The sequence below is a fragment of the Colius striatus genome, chromosome 3, assembly GCF_028858725.1.
Source record: "Colius striatus isolate bColStr4 chromosome 3, bColStr4.1.hap1, whole genome shotgun sequence".
NCBI classification, from domain to species: Eukaryota; Metazoa; Chordata; class Aves; order Coliiformes; family Coliidae; genus Colius; species Colius striatus.
In genome coordinates, this window is record NC_084761.1 from 54878163 (window position 1) to 54898290 (window position 20128).

The following is a 20128-nucleotide window of genomic DNA, read 5'->3' on the forward strand; positions in this document are numbered from 1 at the left end:
CTAAAATCAGATCACAGCTTTTAAAGACAAATTGTTGTTTGGGGATTTTTGTTTGGGGCTTTTGTTTGTTTGGGGTTTTTTTGGTGGTAGATATTGCAGTTTTGGATGTGGTTACATGATCAGTTAATTTACAGATGTCAGATATACAACAAACTTCCAAGAAACAGGTCTGTAGTTATTTCCAGAACCATTGTATCTGAAAATCCTCATCTGTGAGAAGTAACTGAAAGGTCTTCTATTTCATTCTTTACCTTTATGGCCATAAACCACTCTGTCCCAGTACATCTATGCACAGTGACCAAACTGGTAGTATAAAATACTACTTTGTTTAAGAATATACATTTTAAGCTTGACTTAACATACTGACTTGAATACGTTATACCATGTTCTCTTGAAAAGCAGTGTTCATTTGACATTCATCTAGATATTAGGAAAGAAATTATAGGCTGTGATAATATGAGACAACCCTCTGAAAGAAGTAGTTACAGTCTTGTAGTAATCATTTCAGTTTTAATGGACAAAGTTACAAGGCCTCATGTTTAGAAGGCAGGAAAATATGGTTGCTTCTCATTTCTATATAAATAAAAATTTCTGAAGTGGAAGGTTATACTGTTCTGGTGCAACTGTCACAGAAAATGTTGCTGAAGGTGTAATAAGCTGTTCTTACTAAGCAGCTCATAGTCTCCATACATACATATGACTAGGCAGCTGTAGAAAGATAAGGTCATCTAATTATCTATGAAATGGTCTGGGAAAAAAACACATGTTATTTAGATAAAAATTGATTCAACTAAATTTAGTGAAGGTATTTCTACATTCCATTTCTATTCTAATGTGTCATGTATTTGCTTTTTTTTTTAATTAGAAGACAATAATGGATGGTCTCTGCAATTTGACAAACACTATACAAAGGACAAATACAATCAGCTGAAATCTCTGTATGCATTTCAGACAAAGACACCTGAGTGCTGTAAGTAATTCCAGGTATTACTTGTGTGATTACTACTGATGATTCTTAGAAAGAAATACACAGCAAATATGCTTATCAGAAAGAGAAATATAGCATACTTTCATTTATACTAAAACATAATATCTCAGACAAATGCATTGAAGCTAGTTTCAGTTCTATTAAGAGTGATTAATTTTTGGTACAAGAAGCATCAAACACATTACAAAGGCAATGTAAGTGTTTATCTGAATATATTAATTCTTCTGGAAAGACCATAAAACAGACATCTTTCAGAGTGAAGTTAAGGCAACGTTCCTCCAAATTTACTTATTCATATGTCAAATGATTCTTGCATATCCCACTTCTGTGGGCATTCCCTTTATTCAGTTTTTTTGACTCTGCTGTCTACTGTGAGCACTCATTTAAAGCACAGAGATGGGGTGAAAGGAAACAAGGACTTTTTGATCCATTTGCATCCTGTTTTCACCTGGACAGATCTGTGCTCATTCTATTAAATGTAAGAGCCATAAGGAAAGAACCACAAAATATCCGTGCCATACTCCTGTATAAAAAGCTCTAAGCTCATGAGCTTTAACAAGCTCTTTCACACAGGTCAGGAGGTAACATCATTTTTTGTGTCCCTTTGTATTTATTGTTAGGATTTTCCAGTGTTTAAATCAAAACATAAAAACACGTGCCTTAGTTTCTATTTAACACAGCCTGATATGTCTTTCTTTGTGCTCACTGTTCTTTCACACCATATTTCTTTTCTCTGCGTCCCATCACACTACCCGTCCCACCACTGGCCACAACCATGTTGTTGTCCTCATGCAGTGGCTGGTGCTGTGCCAGCAGAGTGTACCTGCCAGGGGCTGGAGATCTTCTGTGATGCTGCCAAATTGCATGCTGTCCCTTCAGTCTCTTCAAACATCACCATAATGTAAGTAGAGCAGAAAAGTGATCTCTTGCTCTGTTCAAATTTGACTGTCAATACTGCAATTTTTTCACAACTATGGCCTTATAATTCTGACCAGTTGGCTCAGCTGATGCTTGTGAAAGCATAATATCTCTCTGTTGACAAGTCCTTTACTGTTTTAAGTACAGGTTTTCCATGTATAAAAGGAGAGAAAAGCAATTAAAACATTCTATGTCCTATTTTGTATTTGTAACACTGACTTGAACTAGCAGCAGTTTCAGGAAATCTTCAGAAGAACTGTTTCCTTTTAAGGCACAATGCTTAGGATCTTCTTTATTGTTCTGTGATCCTGTCAGTACTACTAGACTATATTCCTGACAATAAAGTCAATAACCTTGAACTCTGTGGAACTACTTGCTTGAGCAGATCTTTTTTGTTCTCATTTTATATCTCTGATTATGTAGTTATTTAAAAAGATTTAATCTGGGCTGGGTCATCATACATGTGTGTAAGCCAAACTTTTTAAAGAGATCAGGGAATGGTTGATATTGCTCTTAGTTTGTACATCACTGTCTGAGAAAGTGTTTTCTATGTGGTGAGCAGAGGGCAGCATCAAGTGTCCTTACCAGAGCACAGGGTTAAAGATCTTTCTGTTCAATACTAGTTTGTGGTCATGTCTGGCTGAAGCTCTCTTTGTTGGATTCATGTTGGGACAGCTAAATACTCTGGAACAAAGATTGATATGGAATGTCATATACATATTTAAACTAGTTGTTGGCTGAGCATCAACAAAGACATCAAAAATAATGGTGCAGTTCTAGCTTTAGAAAAAAGCAGGGCAATTGGTTAAGCTGCATTCTGGGCTAAACTCTCTTTCAATTCAACCATACCCTGACTGATTTTTGCTCTCGACAGGACACTTGGGTCAGTGCCCAGTGAAGATAGGGACATGGGGATACATGTGCTGGGAAATAAGCTCTATATACATTTGAGATTTGAAGTGAATCTGTGGTCTAGTTTATACTTAAATTTCTTCAACTGTTACTTTTAACTAACTCTGGGGACATGGACGAGTATTTTTTTTTTTGAGAAAGTATTTGTCTTACTGCTTAAATAGGTATAAATATTCATACACACAGGGATAGCGTATCCAGATGGTTTCATGTTGCTTTTATTATTTAACAGTGTGAAAGCTGCTCTCACTGAATAACAAAATGGCAGAACTATGGGAAGCTGGGAGAGTATGTTTTATTGTATGTTCGTTTCTACAGGTCTCTTCAAAAGAATCTGCTAAGAAAACTTTCTGCTGACATTTTCAAGAAATACCAAGACCTTAAAAACCTGTAAGGGAGTGCTTCAACTTAAAATATCTATTTAGTGTCTCACATATTCATCCTCTTACAGAAACACACATAGATTTTATCATCTGTGTCAAGCCTCAGTTGATACTCAAAATTCTATTTTGTCCTACCCTCCCGTACCTCATCTAATTGTGCAAACTATATGGCTCAAATAACCAATTTGACATCTCTGGTCTTGCCAAAACCGTAATTTATGCATATTTGTGGGTTTTTATATTGACTGTTTTATATGAGAGAAACACTAATTTTCATCATGGCTGAAGGAAGTTACATTTGTAATGAACAGTGATATGTCAAAAGAAATTTATTCCAAAATAAAAGTAACTTAATCCCTTTATTCTGCAGAACAAAATTTTGGAAACTTAAACTTCCCAAGCCGACTCACATGGCACTTGGTTTTACTCCTAATTATGTCTGGTATCTATTTGATAGACACCCCAACTAGTCAAATTGTTTTGGTAACACGATACAGAATTATGTTTTATTATGTGTAACATATCTGTTGTTCAAAAATCGCAGCCTTTAACGAGTTTGCTTTATATAGAATTAGTGAAATTAAGAATTACATGCAAAAAGTCTAGAGCAGGGGTCCTGTGTCTCCAGTTCAAGGCACTCATCACTGCACTGTAACAGTTATGGAAACTGTGCTGTACTGCAGCACCATCTTGTGTTCATGAAGTTGAGTGTCGTTATGAGCTTCAAGTCTTGGAAGATAGGATTTTGTTAAAAGATAGGATTTTGTTAAAAGAAATACATCCATATCTACCTGTACAAAACATTTGTTTCTAATATTAATTTCACATCTCTCTGATAACTGTTCATTTTCAGAAATCTCTTGAACACTGTTGGACACAAATCCATTTAGTAAAAATGTCATATTTATTGCATTTTGGCAGAATTCATCTACATGCTTTATTAACAGTAATTTGATTTTAAAAGAGTTTGTACTTACACAGTTTGTATTTAAATACTCAGAGGGTAACATTATAATGCTTTAAAATTATTTGAAAAGGTTTTAATGTTTTCAGGTTTTTTAAATCATTGTTTTATCAAAGTAGATAAAAACAGAAGGGAAAAAATAGCATTCTTTAGTTTACAGAAGGTTAGTAACGTTCCTTTTACATTTTTCTTATATCATCTTTAAAATGCAGCATTTTGAAAATTCTCTGATACTACAAACTGAAAGCTCAAAATATATTTGTCGTGGTTTAACCCCAGCCAGCCACTAAGTACGAGGCAGATGCTCCCTCATTTCCCTATCCCTCACTCACAGCGAGATAGGAAGAGAATTGGGGGGAAAAAAAGTAAAAGTAGAGAGTTGAGATAAGAAAACTTTAATAACTAGAAAGAAATGAAATATTATAAAAACAGCAATAGTAATATATCATGATAAGTGTAATTAAAAAATAGATAAAAATGAGAGAGGAATAAAACCCAAAAGTAGGGGGGGAAGGGAGGAGGAGTGGGAAGGGGGGAAGGGGAGGAACATGATGACCTACAAAGATTAAAAAAAATAAAGGAAAAAAACCCACAAGACCAAATGATGCCCAATGCAATTGCTCACCGTTCTGACTGATGCCCAAGCAGTGATCAGTCCCTCCTGGTCAACTCACTCCAGTTTATATACTGGCTATGACATTCTGTGGTGTGGAATAGCCCTTTGGCCAGTTCAGGTCAGCTGCCCTGGACATGATCTCTCCCAGCTTCTTGTGCCCTCCCAGCCCACTCACTGGCTGGGCAGGGTGAGGAACAGAAAAGGCCTTGATGCTGTACAAACACTGATCAGCAATAACCAAAATATCCATGCATTAGCAACACTGTTATCAGAACAAAAACAACTCACAGACCTGTACCAGCTACTATGAGGAAAAAACCCACAAACTTTATCCTAGCCAAAACCAGAATGACATTTTAATTTGACATTTGTCATGCAGAACTTTTCTTGTAAGAGGATTCTGGCTACACATAAAGATCAGGTCATGCAGGTAGGAACTGAAAGGCTAGCACTTAAAACAGGAGGTCACAAGCAACCACTTTGTTGTTCATCCTCAGCAGACCAAGCATCCCTTTGAAGGAATTTTGTAATTCTGATGGGGGTGGTGTGTGTGTCTGTATTTCTTTTAAAACACCTTTGCAGCTATAGCTATGAATGGTTGTTGCCAAATTTAAGGTGTAACAAGTTTAACAGCTTCTTTTTGAGTATTACATGTGCATTCAGTTTAGGTGATAGATTTTAAATTGTTGTTTATATTTGCTTTGATTTTGCCTACCTAGAGAATTAATTTATGTTGGTTTTGTATCTTCTTAGCTATCTTCAGAACAATAAAATTAGAGCTGTATCTGAACGTGCTTTCAAAGGTTTATACAACTTGACAAAACTGTAAGTAGTGCTTTTTGAATATTAAAGTAAAATGGAGCAGCAAGAGCTCTGAGAGTCACTATGGACACGTCTCTTTTATTTGAGTCAAAGTTAGGAACTTGAAAATGGTCCACATATTTAACTCAATAATTGGATTAAGAAAACAAAGACAGATTAAGAGCTATCTGTGCAGCTTTATCTGACAGGACCGCATACTTAATTCTTACTCCCCAAATTTAACAAGAAAATAGCATGGTAGTTATCCTGCAGAGTCAGAGAGAATGGAAAAGGAATAAAATAAAAGCAGGAGTCTGTGATGGACAAGATCTCTTCAACACTATGTTTTGTTTTACAGAAGCAAATCAAAGTAGCCGGTATTAGTAATGAAAAGAATGGCTTTTTCTTCTGTATTTTGCAGCAGCTTTTTGAAAGGTGCTTCTAACTTTTAAGGTGAAAGAGATTACACATAAATGTCATCATTTGGTTCAGTTTTTTGTTTCTGCAATGTTTTCAAGAGCAAAATTTTTAAATGCTGCACATCTTATTTTTTTGTCACACATGGTTGATTGTCTGTTATTACAGTTGCTGTTACTACCTTCGCAGACCATTTATAATACTCCTTGCCCTTCACTTCTCAGCCTTTCTTTTTCCACAATTCGGGTATCCACATTGATGACTAACTTCCTTAGAAAAGACTGAACAGGATCCTGGGATGATTCCTGTAATGAATCACTCCACAGAAAATTGGGAAGGGCTTGAAATATGATAATAGTGAAAATATTTAGCATGCTATATTATCTTACAGATAACACAAAATGTTCTACATATTGCTCTGAAAGCCCTCAGCAGATAGCCCCTTGTTCTGAAAGAAGGGTATTAAAATCATCCTAACTTTGAAAAAAATTAGCAGTATTTTGAAAAATTATCAAGGAAATAAATCTTAAAAGTAATTTTCATGCAGCTGATGCTAATTAATCCTTTCATTCCATTATCTTTGTTTGGTCTTGTTTTAGATATTTGAGTAACAACAAGATAACCAGTTTGAAGCCTGGTGTCTTTGAAGATCTCCACAGACTTGAATGGCTGTATGTTGTTTTCTTATTTATATGAGTATTTTCTCAAGGAGTAATTAAAGCAAGACAAAGAAATATTTGGATTGCTTTCAGTTTTGTGCATAGCAGTACTTTATACTAAATAATAACTCAGGAACTGCTGTTACACTGCTCAAGATAAAAATCCAGTTGACTTTGATGAGAACAGAAATTAGTTCTTGGACCTTGGTGGCTGATGACTTAAATCTTAATTAACGTTTATTAGTAATTACTTGTTACAAATTAATACATTCAGCAACTCAGACACTATAAAATAGTAGAGAGATAACTTTTTTGTCAAATCTTTTCTTGTACATAGTGCTTGAAATATTTCAGACTAAATGACTGTGATAACCTGAAATACTGGCTTACTACCGTAATTCAGACAGATGACAATTATAACATTATTTTGACTCAGTAAAGTTATTAAAAATAAGCAAATAATTATGTACCTAACTTTTTTTCTGTCTTTTAAACTAGTTTGGACATTTTAAGAAATCCAATCCAAAATATGCTACTTTTTATCATCTGTTCCGTTTCAGACTGCAGTGAATTATCAATCTGATACATTCTTTTCTGTAATTTATAGGATAATTGAAAATAATAGGATAAATCGGATCTCTCCTTTAACATTTTATGGACTCAAATCTCTTATTCTCCTGTAAGTACTGAATAAGAACCAAAAGTGTTCTTTAAAAGCACAGAAGAGAAAGGAGAGATATATAAAAACCTCTTTATAATGACACTGCTTGCTCACCACGAAGTGCTGGCAGTACACCTGTGGCTTTTTTTATCCTGAGACAAAAGTGCTGGAGTAGGATGATTTCAGCAACAGCAGACATTAAGCAGTGTCTGGAAAATTACAGGGAGATGAGTGGGAAAAGTAGTAAAAAGACAACATCACTGGAAGGGCAAGGATATGGTAGCTACAGCAATGGGTGCCTGTTGTCTTCCACAGTCATGGTGCAGGAGGTGGAGGTCCCATAGCTCCTGCCCCAGGAGCAGTCTAGTCTCCCTCCCCAAGGCCCTATCTGTAACCTGCCACTGTCCTCTCCAGTCCCAAAGACTAGGGACCTTCTTCCCCTGAAGCCCAGAGGGAAACCTCCCTTCCATATCCCCCTTTCTTCATCACCCTCCTCCATAGAAGTTACATGTTATGACCAATTAGTCAAAGTATTTGTACTGGCTTGCTATGTTTTATTTAAATAGCAGTGAAGTTAACATCTTTCTTTACCTAGTAATTAATAAGTTAAGGGTAAAACATTGTTCCACAGAATGCCACAGGGAAAATATGTGGAAATTTGAGAAAGTAATACTGCCTTCAAGACTATGAGAAATACTCTTCACTGCCTTTTTTTCAAAAGTACAAATACAAGACATATGACTTTTTTTCTACACCATTTACAAATATGGTTCCCATCTCTGGTTTGGTTTTTTTTTCAGAGAGATGATGAATAATTCTCTTGCTCGTCTGCCTGATAAACCTCTGTGCCACTATATGCCAAGACTGAACTGGCTGTAAGTCCACCTTATTTCACTAGAAAAAGATTTGTCTTTATATGGCCCTGCCACAGCACCTTTTCTAATGGGGCACTGGCTCTTATAGAATGCCTGCTGGGTCATGACAAGATTGATGACCTGAAGTTATCAACTAAGTGTGTAGAATTATTACATGTCTGGTTTCCACTCTCTTCTGTGCAGTCTTGAAGTTCTGGTAGTATTTTTCTTTAATTACCTTAGAATAACTGCCTGGATTTGTTTTCAGTGATTGATGTTTTGTGTTTATATCCCAGAGACCTTGAAGGCAACCATATACATCATGTAAGAAACGTCACTTTCATCTCCTGCAACACTCTAACTGTACTGTAAGTAACAGGATATGCTACCTGGCCAGAGTGAGATATGCCCATGCTGAACAGTCAAGTGATTCATTACAGCTAATATAAAGGTTTGCAGAGTATCATGGTTATTTAGATCTCAAGGTGATTAAAATAAAATGCTTGGTTTTAAGTCAGTGCCATGCAGAATAACTCCTGTTTACATTTATAGCAAAGTTCTGAATCAGTATATGTAACTAAAATTCACTGAAGCAATTTTGACTATATTAAGATTTAGGAATTTTCATTGTAACTTTTTAAGTAGAAAAGAAAACAAAAATCTCATAAGAATAAGCAATAAACATATAAAATATTTAGCTTGTTACTTCATTTGAAAGAGTTTGACTACCTGGTGGGTGAGCCAACTCATCAGTTTTAAAGTTTTCCACAAAGTTTATTCAATGCTGATGTAATCATCTTCAGAAAATCCCTCCCCCTTTTTCACAGATTAGTAGGCTACACAGTACCCATCACTCTGAATTTTTAACTATTGTGCAGTACCCATATTCTTGGCTGTTTGCTTTTAAAATCAAGGTTGTTCCTTTAAAGAGCAAGCTCAGTGATGGATAAAATATGGGCAAAGGAAAAGTTGAACTGCCGTGTGCGTATGTCTAAGATGCAGTTAGAGTACAGGCCTTCCATCCCACTTAATCTTACTCCTGCTCTCAGTCAACTCACACCAGTCTCCTAGGGGTATATACATATGCACAAATATGTGTGTGAATAGGCAACAAAAGTTATTTAGCAAAAGGTAAAATTACAAGATTCTAGATCCAATTAGCTTGTTAACCAAATTGGGCAAATATTTGTAGATGCAGAGAAAAGAGAATTTTAGAGCTTATAAAAAGCTTTCTCCAAAACCAAATAAATGTCAAGAAGCAGCAACATACATTTGTTTTATTCTTTCAGGGTGATGAGACGAAATAAAATCAGCTCTTTAAATGAAAACAGCTTTTCTTCTCTCCAGATGTTAGATGAATTGTGAGTAGATTGCTTCTCTTATTTGTACAAGTCACAAGGTTTTATAATTTCTATTGCAAATGTCATTTATCAGAAATTCTATTTCATATAACGTGTTCTGTTATATATATATATGCTCTGGAGATAGCAACTATCCTAATTTTTTCCCCTATATATTTAACAGTGACTAAATAGTCAATAAAATACATATGGTGTATCAGTAGTATCAGGTTTATTGCTCACAAGACCACTATGTTCCCAGACTAATATGAATCAATCTTGTATCACCACAGCCTAGTTGTGTGTGTGCCCTCAGTGTCTTTTAGACCAGTTTACCAGTTTCAGGTAGGCTGAGACCTTTACTCCTTTGTGCATGGTTATTAAGATTTATGTTTAGTGAAAAAAAAGGAGCAACATGGAAGAAAGGGAAAGGTGCACTTGTTAGCCCATGTGAAAGAATTCCCATCATGAAACAATATCTTCAGTTTCTTTCCAAGCTCCTGCAATCCAGATTAGGGTATTTTTACTTTTTGTGTGTGTGTGTGTGTAAATAAAATAACAATAAATAATGTACCTAACAGCATGTCTGAACTAAACAGACAAAGAAAAATCTAATTGACCTAGCTTCTCACCTTGTTTTAATAGCACTCTTTTACAGTCTAAGTTTCTGATAATAGGTAATTTTATATCTATGTATTTTAACTATCACATTTGTGATACATATTTATTATATGTTTTTATCATATTTGTGATTTATATACTATATCACATCTTATGTGGCAAATAAAATAATACTGTGTGTTATGAAATTGCAAAACTATTTGGTAAAATTACTGATCCTAGTAAGAACTTATTATAGTCTGCCTGTGGCTGTTTCTGCAGAGATCTGGCTAGCAACAAGATTGAATCACTTCCTCCATACATATTTAAGGAACTAAAGGAGCTTTCACAACTGTAAGGATTCTTGATTATTATGATATATAACTGTCTATTACTCTTTTTATATGATACTTTCAGTCATGAATGTTGGGGGGGGAAAAGGAACTTTGTATGCATCACTTAAGCTTTGCTTAAAAAATATATAAACCAAATTCTACATAATATTTTGCTCGGAATAGTTTTGTAAAGGATGTGTGTTTTCATATCTCAAAAGATAACAAATTCACATTCTGTCTTTTTCTAGATCTTGTTAGTATATACAAAATGAGCTATGCCAGCTATATCATGAGAACTTAATAATTTGATGGGAATGTTTGATGTGATATTAGGATTTGGCTCTAAAAACAGATCATAAATGCATAAGAGCATTGTACAGATGCCTTGTTTGCAACTGCTTTTTTGTCTGTGAAAGAGTTCCAAAAAAACATAAGGTATTACAAAACCAGAAAGACGGTCTCTCTTTTTCCCATGATGTGTACTTAGACAAATTCTGAAATGCTGCTGCTGGAAAGTCCCAATTTTTCTTGCATAACTCAAAAGAGTCATTGGTCACAATATTGAAGATCTCTCCTGGGAAGAAGAGGTAGTATGTGGAATAACTTTTTTTCTATGCTTTTCCAGCATCCTTGGGATCCATCGCAATACATTGGGGCAACCAAGTGCATACAGCTGCATTTATTAAGTTTCCATGTTTTTGTTACAACATCAAAATGAAAACATAAGAAAAAGTTATAGGAAGAAGAAAAAGGAGATGTACCTAGAAACAATGTTGTACAGAGTGGTAGCATCTAATGCGAAGGTCTATTTTTACATTCCACTGCCTCTGTCTCTTGAATTCAAGTTACTACAAATAAAACAGATTTTTAGCAACTAGCAAAATTAATTGTAATTTAGTTCTAAATGCATGTAGTTCAGTTAGTTTCTTTTACTTGAAAGACAAGTCTGGGAAGTTTAATAACTATCTCTCTAGTCAAAAGCTTCAAGCATCAGGTTGGGGGAGGCAGCTGTATATGTGCATGTGTACATGGCAATAGCATATCTGTGAAGCATCAAACTACCCTTTCCACTGGCTTTGCAAACTGAAAAACAGTAAATTAATGTTACCATTTGCTGTTGGAACTGTCAATTGTACAAACTCTTCCTACAGGACTGGAAAAGCGAGTTGTGTAGTTTGACTTCATTTTTAGAACAAGCTGTAAGGGAGATGTACAAAGTTACTTACATAACTTATGTTGTATTTACAGGAACCTTTCTTACAACCCCATGAAGAAAATACAAATAGACCAATTTGATTTTCTAATTAAACTCAAATCCCTGTAAGTAGCAAGTTTTTATATTTTAGCTATATTTTCTTTGTGATTATGCACATCTCCTTCAGAAGGACATGATCCAGAACATGTATTGTACGAAATTGTCCTTGACATTGTTTGTAGTTATGTTCATGATCCTCAACAAATTGAGTCCAGAAAATAATTGCTAGCAATACTCAAATTTTCCTTGCTGAATATACCAGTTTCATAACGGAAATTTTTCCAACAGAAAGAGATCATAAAATCATCTTACAGAAGGACATTGTCTTTCCTCCTATTACAGAACAAGATTAACGGAACCCTTATTTGACCTTGAGCGATTTGTTCATGGGGCTTAAGGGTCATGCAAGGTCCAGTTGGGGCTCTTAACACCATGGACAGGTACCATTAGGACATGTAAAGACAGGAATTATAAAGGAATTTGGTGTATGTACAAGTATGGGGACATCCATTCTTACAGAATCTACTGCTAACACCATGACAAGAACAATATGAACCAAGTACGATTCAGCAGCCATGTCAAAGGAAGGTGGGACTTCTACCAATCTTTTTTGAGAATTTAGGGGGAGTGTTTATAGATACACTAACACACTAGCTCTTACTTAAGCTATGCCAGAAAAGCTCTTCCTAAAAGACAGTGCAGTGACAATCTTGCAAATCTGAAACTATGCTGCAGTACACTTAAGTACACCTTCACATGTCACCACATGTCTGCAGTAACCAGCTTGATAGAGCAGTACAGCATTGGTTCTTGTCCTATCATCATTTGAAAATCATAGAATAGTTTGGATTGGAAGGCACCTTTAAAGGTCATCTAGTTCTACCCTTCCTGCTATGGGCAGGGACACCTTTAACTGATAATCAGGTTGCTCAGAGCTCCATCCAACCTGACCTTGAAAACTTCCAGGGATGGGGTATCTACAGTCTCTCTGGGCAACCTGCTCACCTGTTTTGCCACTCATCATAAAAAAATTCTTCCTCGTACCTAGTCCAAATTTACTCTCTTTTAGTTTAAAACCCTTACCCTTTGTCCTATCACAATAGGTCCTACTAAAAATGGCTGTGGAGATCAAAAAAGAGATGTTTCCTTGGAGCACAATTGTTTGTGATTTGATCCCTGAGCTGTACCCCACAGTGCACATACTTTTGTTGATCAGTCCAGGTTCCTCACAGTGATTTGGAATCCAGTGGCTAAATTGAAATAAATTTGGTAAATGGCTAATGACCTGAAAATACCAAATCTGTACAAGTTTCATGAAAATGACCAGCTGACCACAGAAAAGAATAATTAATTACTCCCCTAACAGTCAGACTGCAGCATATACTTCATCCATTATTTAACACCAAACAGTTCAGGCAGTTCAGTGACCATGCCCTTCCAAGTTTTTAAGAAAGTTACTAAACTTTGAGATAGTTTTGTAGAAAACTGTATACTTCAGCAGTTTCTAGGACACCAATTTCCTCTTTGCTAGTTTCAAACAGCAAGGCCAGCTAGAAAAAGCACATCCTAAGATTCATTGTGGTGCTTAAACCAACACATTTCCATATTGGGAGCTTTTTTCTTGTCGCCTAGCAAATCTGCCCACCAATGCACATCAACTAACCAGTAATACTGGTACATTTCTCCACTTTTGCCTAAATGTGCTCAGAATTCACATGCATATTACATTCAGAGCACTGAACAGTGAATTCAAATAAGGCTTCCCATAAGGACAACCAAAGACCTCTGACCAGTTGCACATCTAACCAGTGGATGGGAGGGACTGGAAGAACACAGAAACTGATGTTCCAAAAGAACAACTTGGACAGAGAGGAACCTCATGAGGTTCAACAAGGACAAGTGCAGAGTCCTGCATCTGGGGAGGAACAACTCCATGCACCAGTACAGGTTGGAGACTGACCTGCTGGAGAGCAGCTCTGCGGAGAGACCTGGGAGTCCTGGTTGACAATAAACTAACCATAAGCCAGCAATGTGCCCTCGTGGCCAAGAAGGCCAATGGCATCCTGGGATGCATCGTGTGTGGTCAGCACATCGAAGGAGGTTCTCCTCCTACTCTACTCTGCCCTGGTGAGGCCTCATCTGGAGTCCTGTGTCCACTGCCGGCCTCCCCAGCTGAAGAAGGACAGAGAACTTCTGGAGAGAGTCCAGCGCAGGGCCACCAAGATGATCAGGGGACTGGAGCATCTTCCTTATGAGGAAAGGCTGCAGGAACTGGGGCTGTTCAGCCTGGAGAAGAGGAGACTGAGGAAATATCTCATTAACACAAGTATTTAAAAGGTGGATGTCAAGAGGATAGGGAGGGACTTTTTTCTGTCATCTCCGGTGACAGGACAAGGGGTAACAGGTGTAAGCTGGAACTCAAAAGTTACACATCTCCAGAGATTCTCAAAGCCCATCTAGACATGTTCCTGTGTGACCTGACCAAGGTGAACCTGCTTGAGAAGAACGGTTGGACTAGATCACCTCTAGAGGTCCCTTCCAACCCCTACAATTCTGTGATTCTGTGAACTTACACAGTTATACTTTACTGATCTGACACTGCAGGGGAAATAATAGTGCTGTCTTCAATATATTTTTTAAAATAAAATGAGAAATTCTGAATGTCACAAGAAAGACAGTGTTTTCTCTTACATGCTGTGTGCAGTGTCCCAGTTTCCTGCTGCTCCTTCTATAGTTTCTTTGTCTAGTAAAGCACTCCCTGGGATAAAAGACAGAAGAGATACAATATTACTATTGGAACAAGTTAGTATTTTCTCAGAGAGGATAGAATAACATCAGTAAAATAATACTTTGGAAAGGCAAAATAGTAATCACAGATTACAATGCTGAGAGTGCTAAAACAGATTTCCTTCATGAATTTTGGAAGAACAGCAAGTTTATCAGAATTAACTGCAATTTATTTTATTCCACTTTAGATTTTATATAGACTTTCTTTTCAAATTTCAGAGGCATAACAGATTAAATGCAACTAAAGTTCATCTGTAGTTTCCTATAATCATAGGAACACAATTAAATGTTCATAAATTTGTTCTTTTACTACTGAGGCTTTTTACTGATAGTATATTGTTTACAGCAGCTTGGAGGGCATTGAAATTACAAACATCCAGAGAAGAATGTTCAGACCTCTGAGGAACCTTTCCCACATGTAAGTAGACCATTCCAGTTTGCTTTCTTTGGTCTGAATTTTAAGTTTTACAGAATATTGCACAATTGAAAACAATAGTGTATGAAAAGCAGCATGTGAGCAGTTCTCAAATTTCTAGTTTTGTCACATTTTCTGCCTTCAGGATGTATTTTCTGAGTAGTTACTACAGAGTTTTGATACTCTGGCAAGCAAACTAGAGTCATCTCTTATCTGTTTTTCTTTCCCCCAACCAGATATTTTAAGAAATTCCAATACTGTGGATACGCTCCTCATGTGCGCAGCTGTAAGCCAAATACCGATGGGATTTCATCCCTTGAGAATCTTTTAGCCAGCATTATACAGAGAGTGTTTGTCTGGGTTGTATCTGCCATCACCTGCTTCGGAAATATTTTTGTTATCTGCATGAGGCCTTACATCAGATCGGAGAATAAGCTCCATGCTATATCAATAATGTCTCTCTGCTGTGAGTACTCCACACATAAGAAAATATTACTTTAGTCTGCTCGTAGTGTGTACAATACTTGTTGTAGGGACATATTTCCAGCACTAGATTAAATGAACTTTCCTGCTGATTACATGTATGACAATACAAAACTCTGTACCTTACAGACCAGGAGATCTCATTAAATGCTGCCTTTGGCAGCTAAAAGATTCCAAATTTTTCCAGATTTTTTTCCAGAGGTTTCACATTTGATTTTAATGCTGCAGGTATTGTGTGAAATTCTTCAGGAAGAAGAAATAAAATTCCAAATTTTTGGAAGGCTAATAAATGTACTGTACATTTTTTAGTAAGTAGCCATTTGCAAGTGTAAACATTGTGTTCAAGACTCTTTTTTGCAAGAAAAAAAGGTTGCTTAGGGCAGTGTAGAAAATCGATCCCTCCTAGCTCCTCAACATTAAGAGTGTTTCATTTCCTTTCTAAAAGCAAGACGAGTTTATGGACTAACTGTTTGGCAGTACAGACACTGCAAATCTTGAGTACCACATTTCAGTACAGGAAAGTCTGCATATGTAAATTTGCATATGCAATTAGTTGTATTTTGAAAGGTAATAGTCAACAATGTATAAAATTATTGCAACATCTCTGCAATACTGCATGTCAGCGATTTTGAAATGTTGTTGTTTCCATGGGAACAATTTGAATACTATGTAAAAAAACTTCCAGACAAAATACCTGAGAAGCATTTAGCTGTGTGTTGTTGGCTTCTCTTCCCTGACTGGTCTTGGAAGACTATGCACATCAGTTTTTTAAATAGTATGAGGTAAGTGGGCCAAAACTAAGCTTTGAAAGCAGCAAGGAGTCATCACTACTGAAAGTAAATTATCTTTTTGTTATTTTCAAGCCAACATTATCTGAGCTTAAAAAAAAAAATCAGGTTGGAAACAAGTATTTGAAACATAGAGTGTTAGTCCAAATGAAAATTTAAAAAAAGAAAGAAAGAAAAAAGGAGGAATAAAACTGATTTATAGTGCCTTAGTTGTAATTAGCAGTAGCATTCCAACTACAGTTGTGATGTTATATCTATATATTAGCTGGCTTATAAATATGTACTATTATACACATACATATGTATGCCTGTTGTCCAATATACATACACACAGAGAATGGGAAATTCAGATGTGTAAATAGTGATGTTAAGCACTGTGCCCACAGGTGCTGACTGTCTGATGGGAATATATTTGTTCGTGATTGGAGCTTTTGATCTTAAATATCGTGGAGAATACAACAAGCACGCTCAGTTGTGGATGGACAGCATTCATTGTCAGTTGGTGGGATCGCTAGCTATTCTGTCTACAGAAGTGTCAGTCTTACTGTTGACTTACCTGACTTTGGAAAAATACATCTGCATAGTTTATCCTTTTAGGTGTTTGAAGCCAAAAAAATGCAGGACAATTTCCATTTTGGTTCTTATCTGGATAATTGGGTTTGCTGTTGCTTTTATCCCACTGAGCAATAAGGAATTTTTCAGGAACTACTATGGCACCAATGGTGTCTGTTTCCCTCTTCACTCAGAACAAACAGAAAGTTTGGGAAGTCAGATTTATTCTGTTGTCATTTTTTTAGGTAAGTTGCTTTTCTTCTTCATCTATTATTAGAACTGCAAATGAACTTAATTTTCAAACAAAGATAGCTTTGCTGTAATGTTCACACCTTGTATTTAGATGCTCCAGTGAGCACTTAAAGAATTTTTCCAGCGTGAATATTTCACTGCTTTAGATAAACACTTGCATATCATAAAATGCATGAAGGGCTGAAAAAGTAGAAAGAAATTAATGAGCATTAAGTTCCTGAATGAACAAACTTTCTCAGGGAAGTAAAGAAATGGTAAGACAGAGGAGAACAATATAGTTTGAATCAGATGGCAGCCATTTATCAGGTGTCGAGGAACAAAATACATACCTGTGTAGAAGTGAAAATTCAGTGTTCAGGTAAAGTGAGATTCATATTTTCTGGTCACTTAATTCTACAGGACCAGCAGCTTAGGTGAAACATTTTTCTTCACTATCCAGCCTGCAAACAGGTGATGTGAAATTGCCATTATGCTGCTCAATTATAACTAAATTTTAACTTTTTTAACAGGTGTAAATTTGGCAGCTTTTATTATCATTGTGTTTTCCTATGGGAGTATGTTCTACAGCGTTCACCAAACAGCTATTACAGCTACAGAAATTCGGAATCACATTAAAAAAGAGATGATCCTTGCTAAACGTTTTTTCTTCATTGTATTTACTGATGCACTGTGTTGGATACCCATTTTTATTTTGAAACTCCTTTCTTTACTTCAAGTAGAAATACCAGGTATGTCCTTTCTCCTGTGATGCTGTTTCAACTGTGTCTGTAGGATAAATGTTGTTTTTACCTTGTAAGAAAAAGAACTCACCACATTCAACTATATTATGAAAATGAACTTTACATTATATATCTAGATATATGTACACACAGTATAATTAACTATATAGTTTTACTCCTGAATTGAATTCTATTGTTACAGTCATTGAAGATCAGCCACCTTTGAGTCAGACAAAAAGAAAAAATCTACAATTTTTCAAGCCTGTCTTCACAGAATAACTATAAAATGTCCAAAATTGGACACGTTCCTATGTGACCTGATCTAGGTTGACCTGCTTCTGCAGAGGGGCTGGACTAGATGATCTCTAAAGGTCCCTTCCAACCCGTACCGTTCTATGATTCTATGAAAATGTATCTGAAAACAAAGGCCAAATTGCATTGGGCCTCTCTCTTCTTACAACTTTTGCTGGATCTGTTTCCTAAATATGGCTCAGGACAATACAAGATTTAACAATAAAATCTTTACAAAAATGTTAGGAAATAACTTTCTTTTACCAACTGGTACTTAGGTTCAAAGGGTAGTCTCTGCTTACCTTCCTTATGCTATGAATGTATTCCCATGTTCAAATAGTATAACCTAAAAGATTAAAAACTGCACCTTATTTTTTTCCTTTTCTTTACCAGCACATGCCAAAACAATAGCCTTTTTATGTACGGCTTGTAAATCCTGTTAGAAAGAACATGTGAACATGAACAAAACAATCAGCAACAGTGGAATCAGACTCAGCATACAGATATATGTCACAGTGCTACTGTGACAAGAAAACTTTTTAGGTCAGAGGATTTTTTATTATATGCTGACCAGGGGCATTGGGAGTCACCTTTTCAAAGCTTTTACATATGTTTCAGTTGTCTGAAAGTTATATTGATTACGTCAAATATTTTCAGTTATTTTAAATTTTCTAAAGTGCTTCTTCATTAAATTATCAAACCACCTATGAAATTTTAAAGAAAATACCCTAAAAAGTAGCAACAAGTGTATGCTGAGTCAAGAAACCTTGAAGAAATCTTGCTGAACTCCAGAGTAATCTTGGGGTTCAGTAAATGAGTGTTCTGCATTGATAAACCAGATTAAACTGATTTCACAGAATTAAAGACATCAAAGATAGTTGTCTAAGTTTACAGGTTTAAACTCAATTTGATAGCATTTCTTCCTTTTTGAGGATACAGTGACAGCGTTTGAACTAAGCACCTACTTGTTTCCAAAACTGGCATCAATAGGAACACATTGATATTGTAACAGTCATAAAGTCAGAGGAAGGGGGAGGCTTGGGACGGTTTTATAACTGTTTTATAGATCAAACAATGCAACAGAGGGAACACACTGACATATTTCATCACTTTGATCCTGTTCCTTCTCCCTCTGCCCTTCAGGTAACTTCTCTCTCAAACAGTAATGATGAGAATGGGGTGCTGAAAAAAATACACACAGTACAGGCAGGAAAGCAGGAAACCTTCAGAAAGGAAGATGGTGTGAACATGAAAACACTTACCAACAGGGCAAGAAGGAAATAAGGAGTCTATATACAATGCCCTTTGCATGGGGAAGAGTGGAGAAGTCCAACTGCAGAGGAGAAAACCAGCCTCTGAGGGTACACAGGGACTGGAGGACAATGCTTCGCAGGAGGACACCAGGGACATCGTTAGAATTGCTTGTCACTAGTCACGAGAAGAGGATGGGGAACAGAGATCATGGGAAGCAACAGGGAGCAAAGCAGAGACAAAAAGTTTTGAGGAAGGAAAAATGGGGCTCAAACAGAACAAGAAGTATGATGAGGCAAACAGGAAGCTATGGGACAAGAAGAGTAAAAGGGATAAATGGAACTAGAGTGAGAGTAAAAGATGGCAGATTTTGCAGGGAGTCATGGAAACAGAGGGAGGTAAAAAGGCAGTAGAAGCAAAACAGTAAGAAAAACAAAAGTACCTGCTATTACATGAACTCAGCCTGGGGGCACAAGGCCCCACTTCCCACCAGGAAGCTGTGTTGTACTGGCATTAGTTGCATTAATTAAGGGGTACAAATGCTGGAATGCATATTACAGCTTCCTTTCTTTTTCCCTCCCTAAGGTACCATAACTTCTTGGGTGGTGATTTTTATACTGCCAATAAATAGTGCTTTGAATCCTCTTCTCTACACTTTGACTACGCGACCTTTCAAAGAAATGATTCATCAAGTTTGGTATAATTACAGACAAAGAAGATCCAAAAGAGACAAAAGCAGTCAGAAAACATATGGTCCATCATTCATTTGGGTAGAGATGTGGCCAATGCATGAAATCATGCCAAAGGCAAGGAAGCCTGCACTTTGTACGGACTCCTCTGATGTTTCAGTGACAACACAGTCAACAAGACTAAACTCATACACGTAA

At 36.4% G+C, this 20128-nt stretch overlaps 1 protein-coding gene across 1 annotated transcript; it reads left to right on the forward strand.

The window, feature by feature from the left end:
- Positions 1-1852: 1852 nt before the first annotated feature.
- RXFP1 (relaxin family peptide receptor 1) lies at positions 1853-20128 on the forward strand. Its single transcript, XM_010208754.2, has 15 exons — positions 1853-1889; positions 3137-3208; positions 5535-5606; positions 6599-6670; positions 7266-7337; positions 8120-8194; positions 8470-8541; positions 9463-9534; positions 10396-10467; positions 11697-11768; positions 14840-14908; positions 15142-15371; positions 16563-16973; positions 17490-17708; positions 19827-20128. Coding segments are annotated over exons 1-15 (1884 nt in total). The 5' UTR covers positions 1853-1887.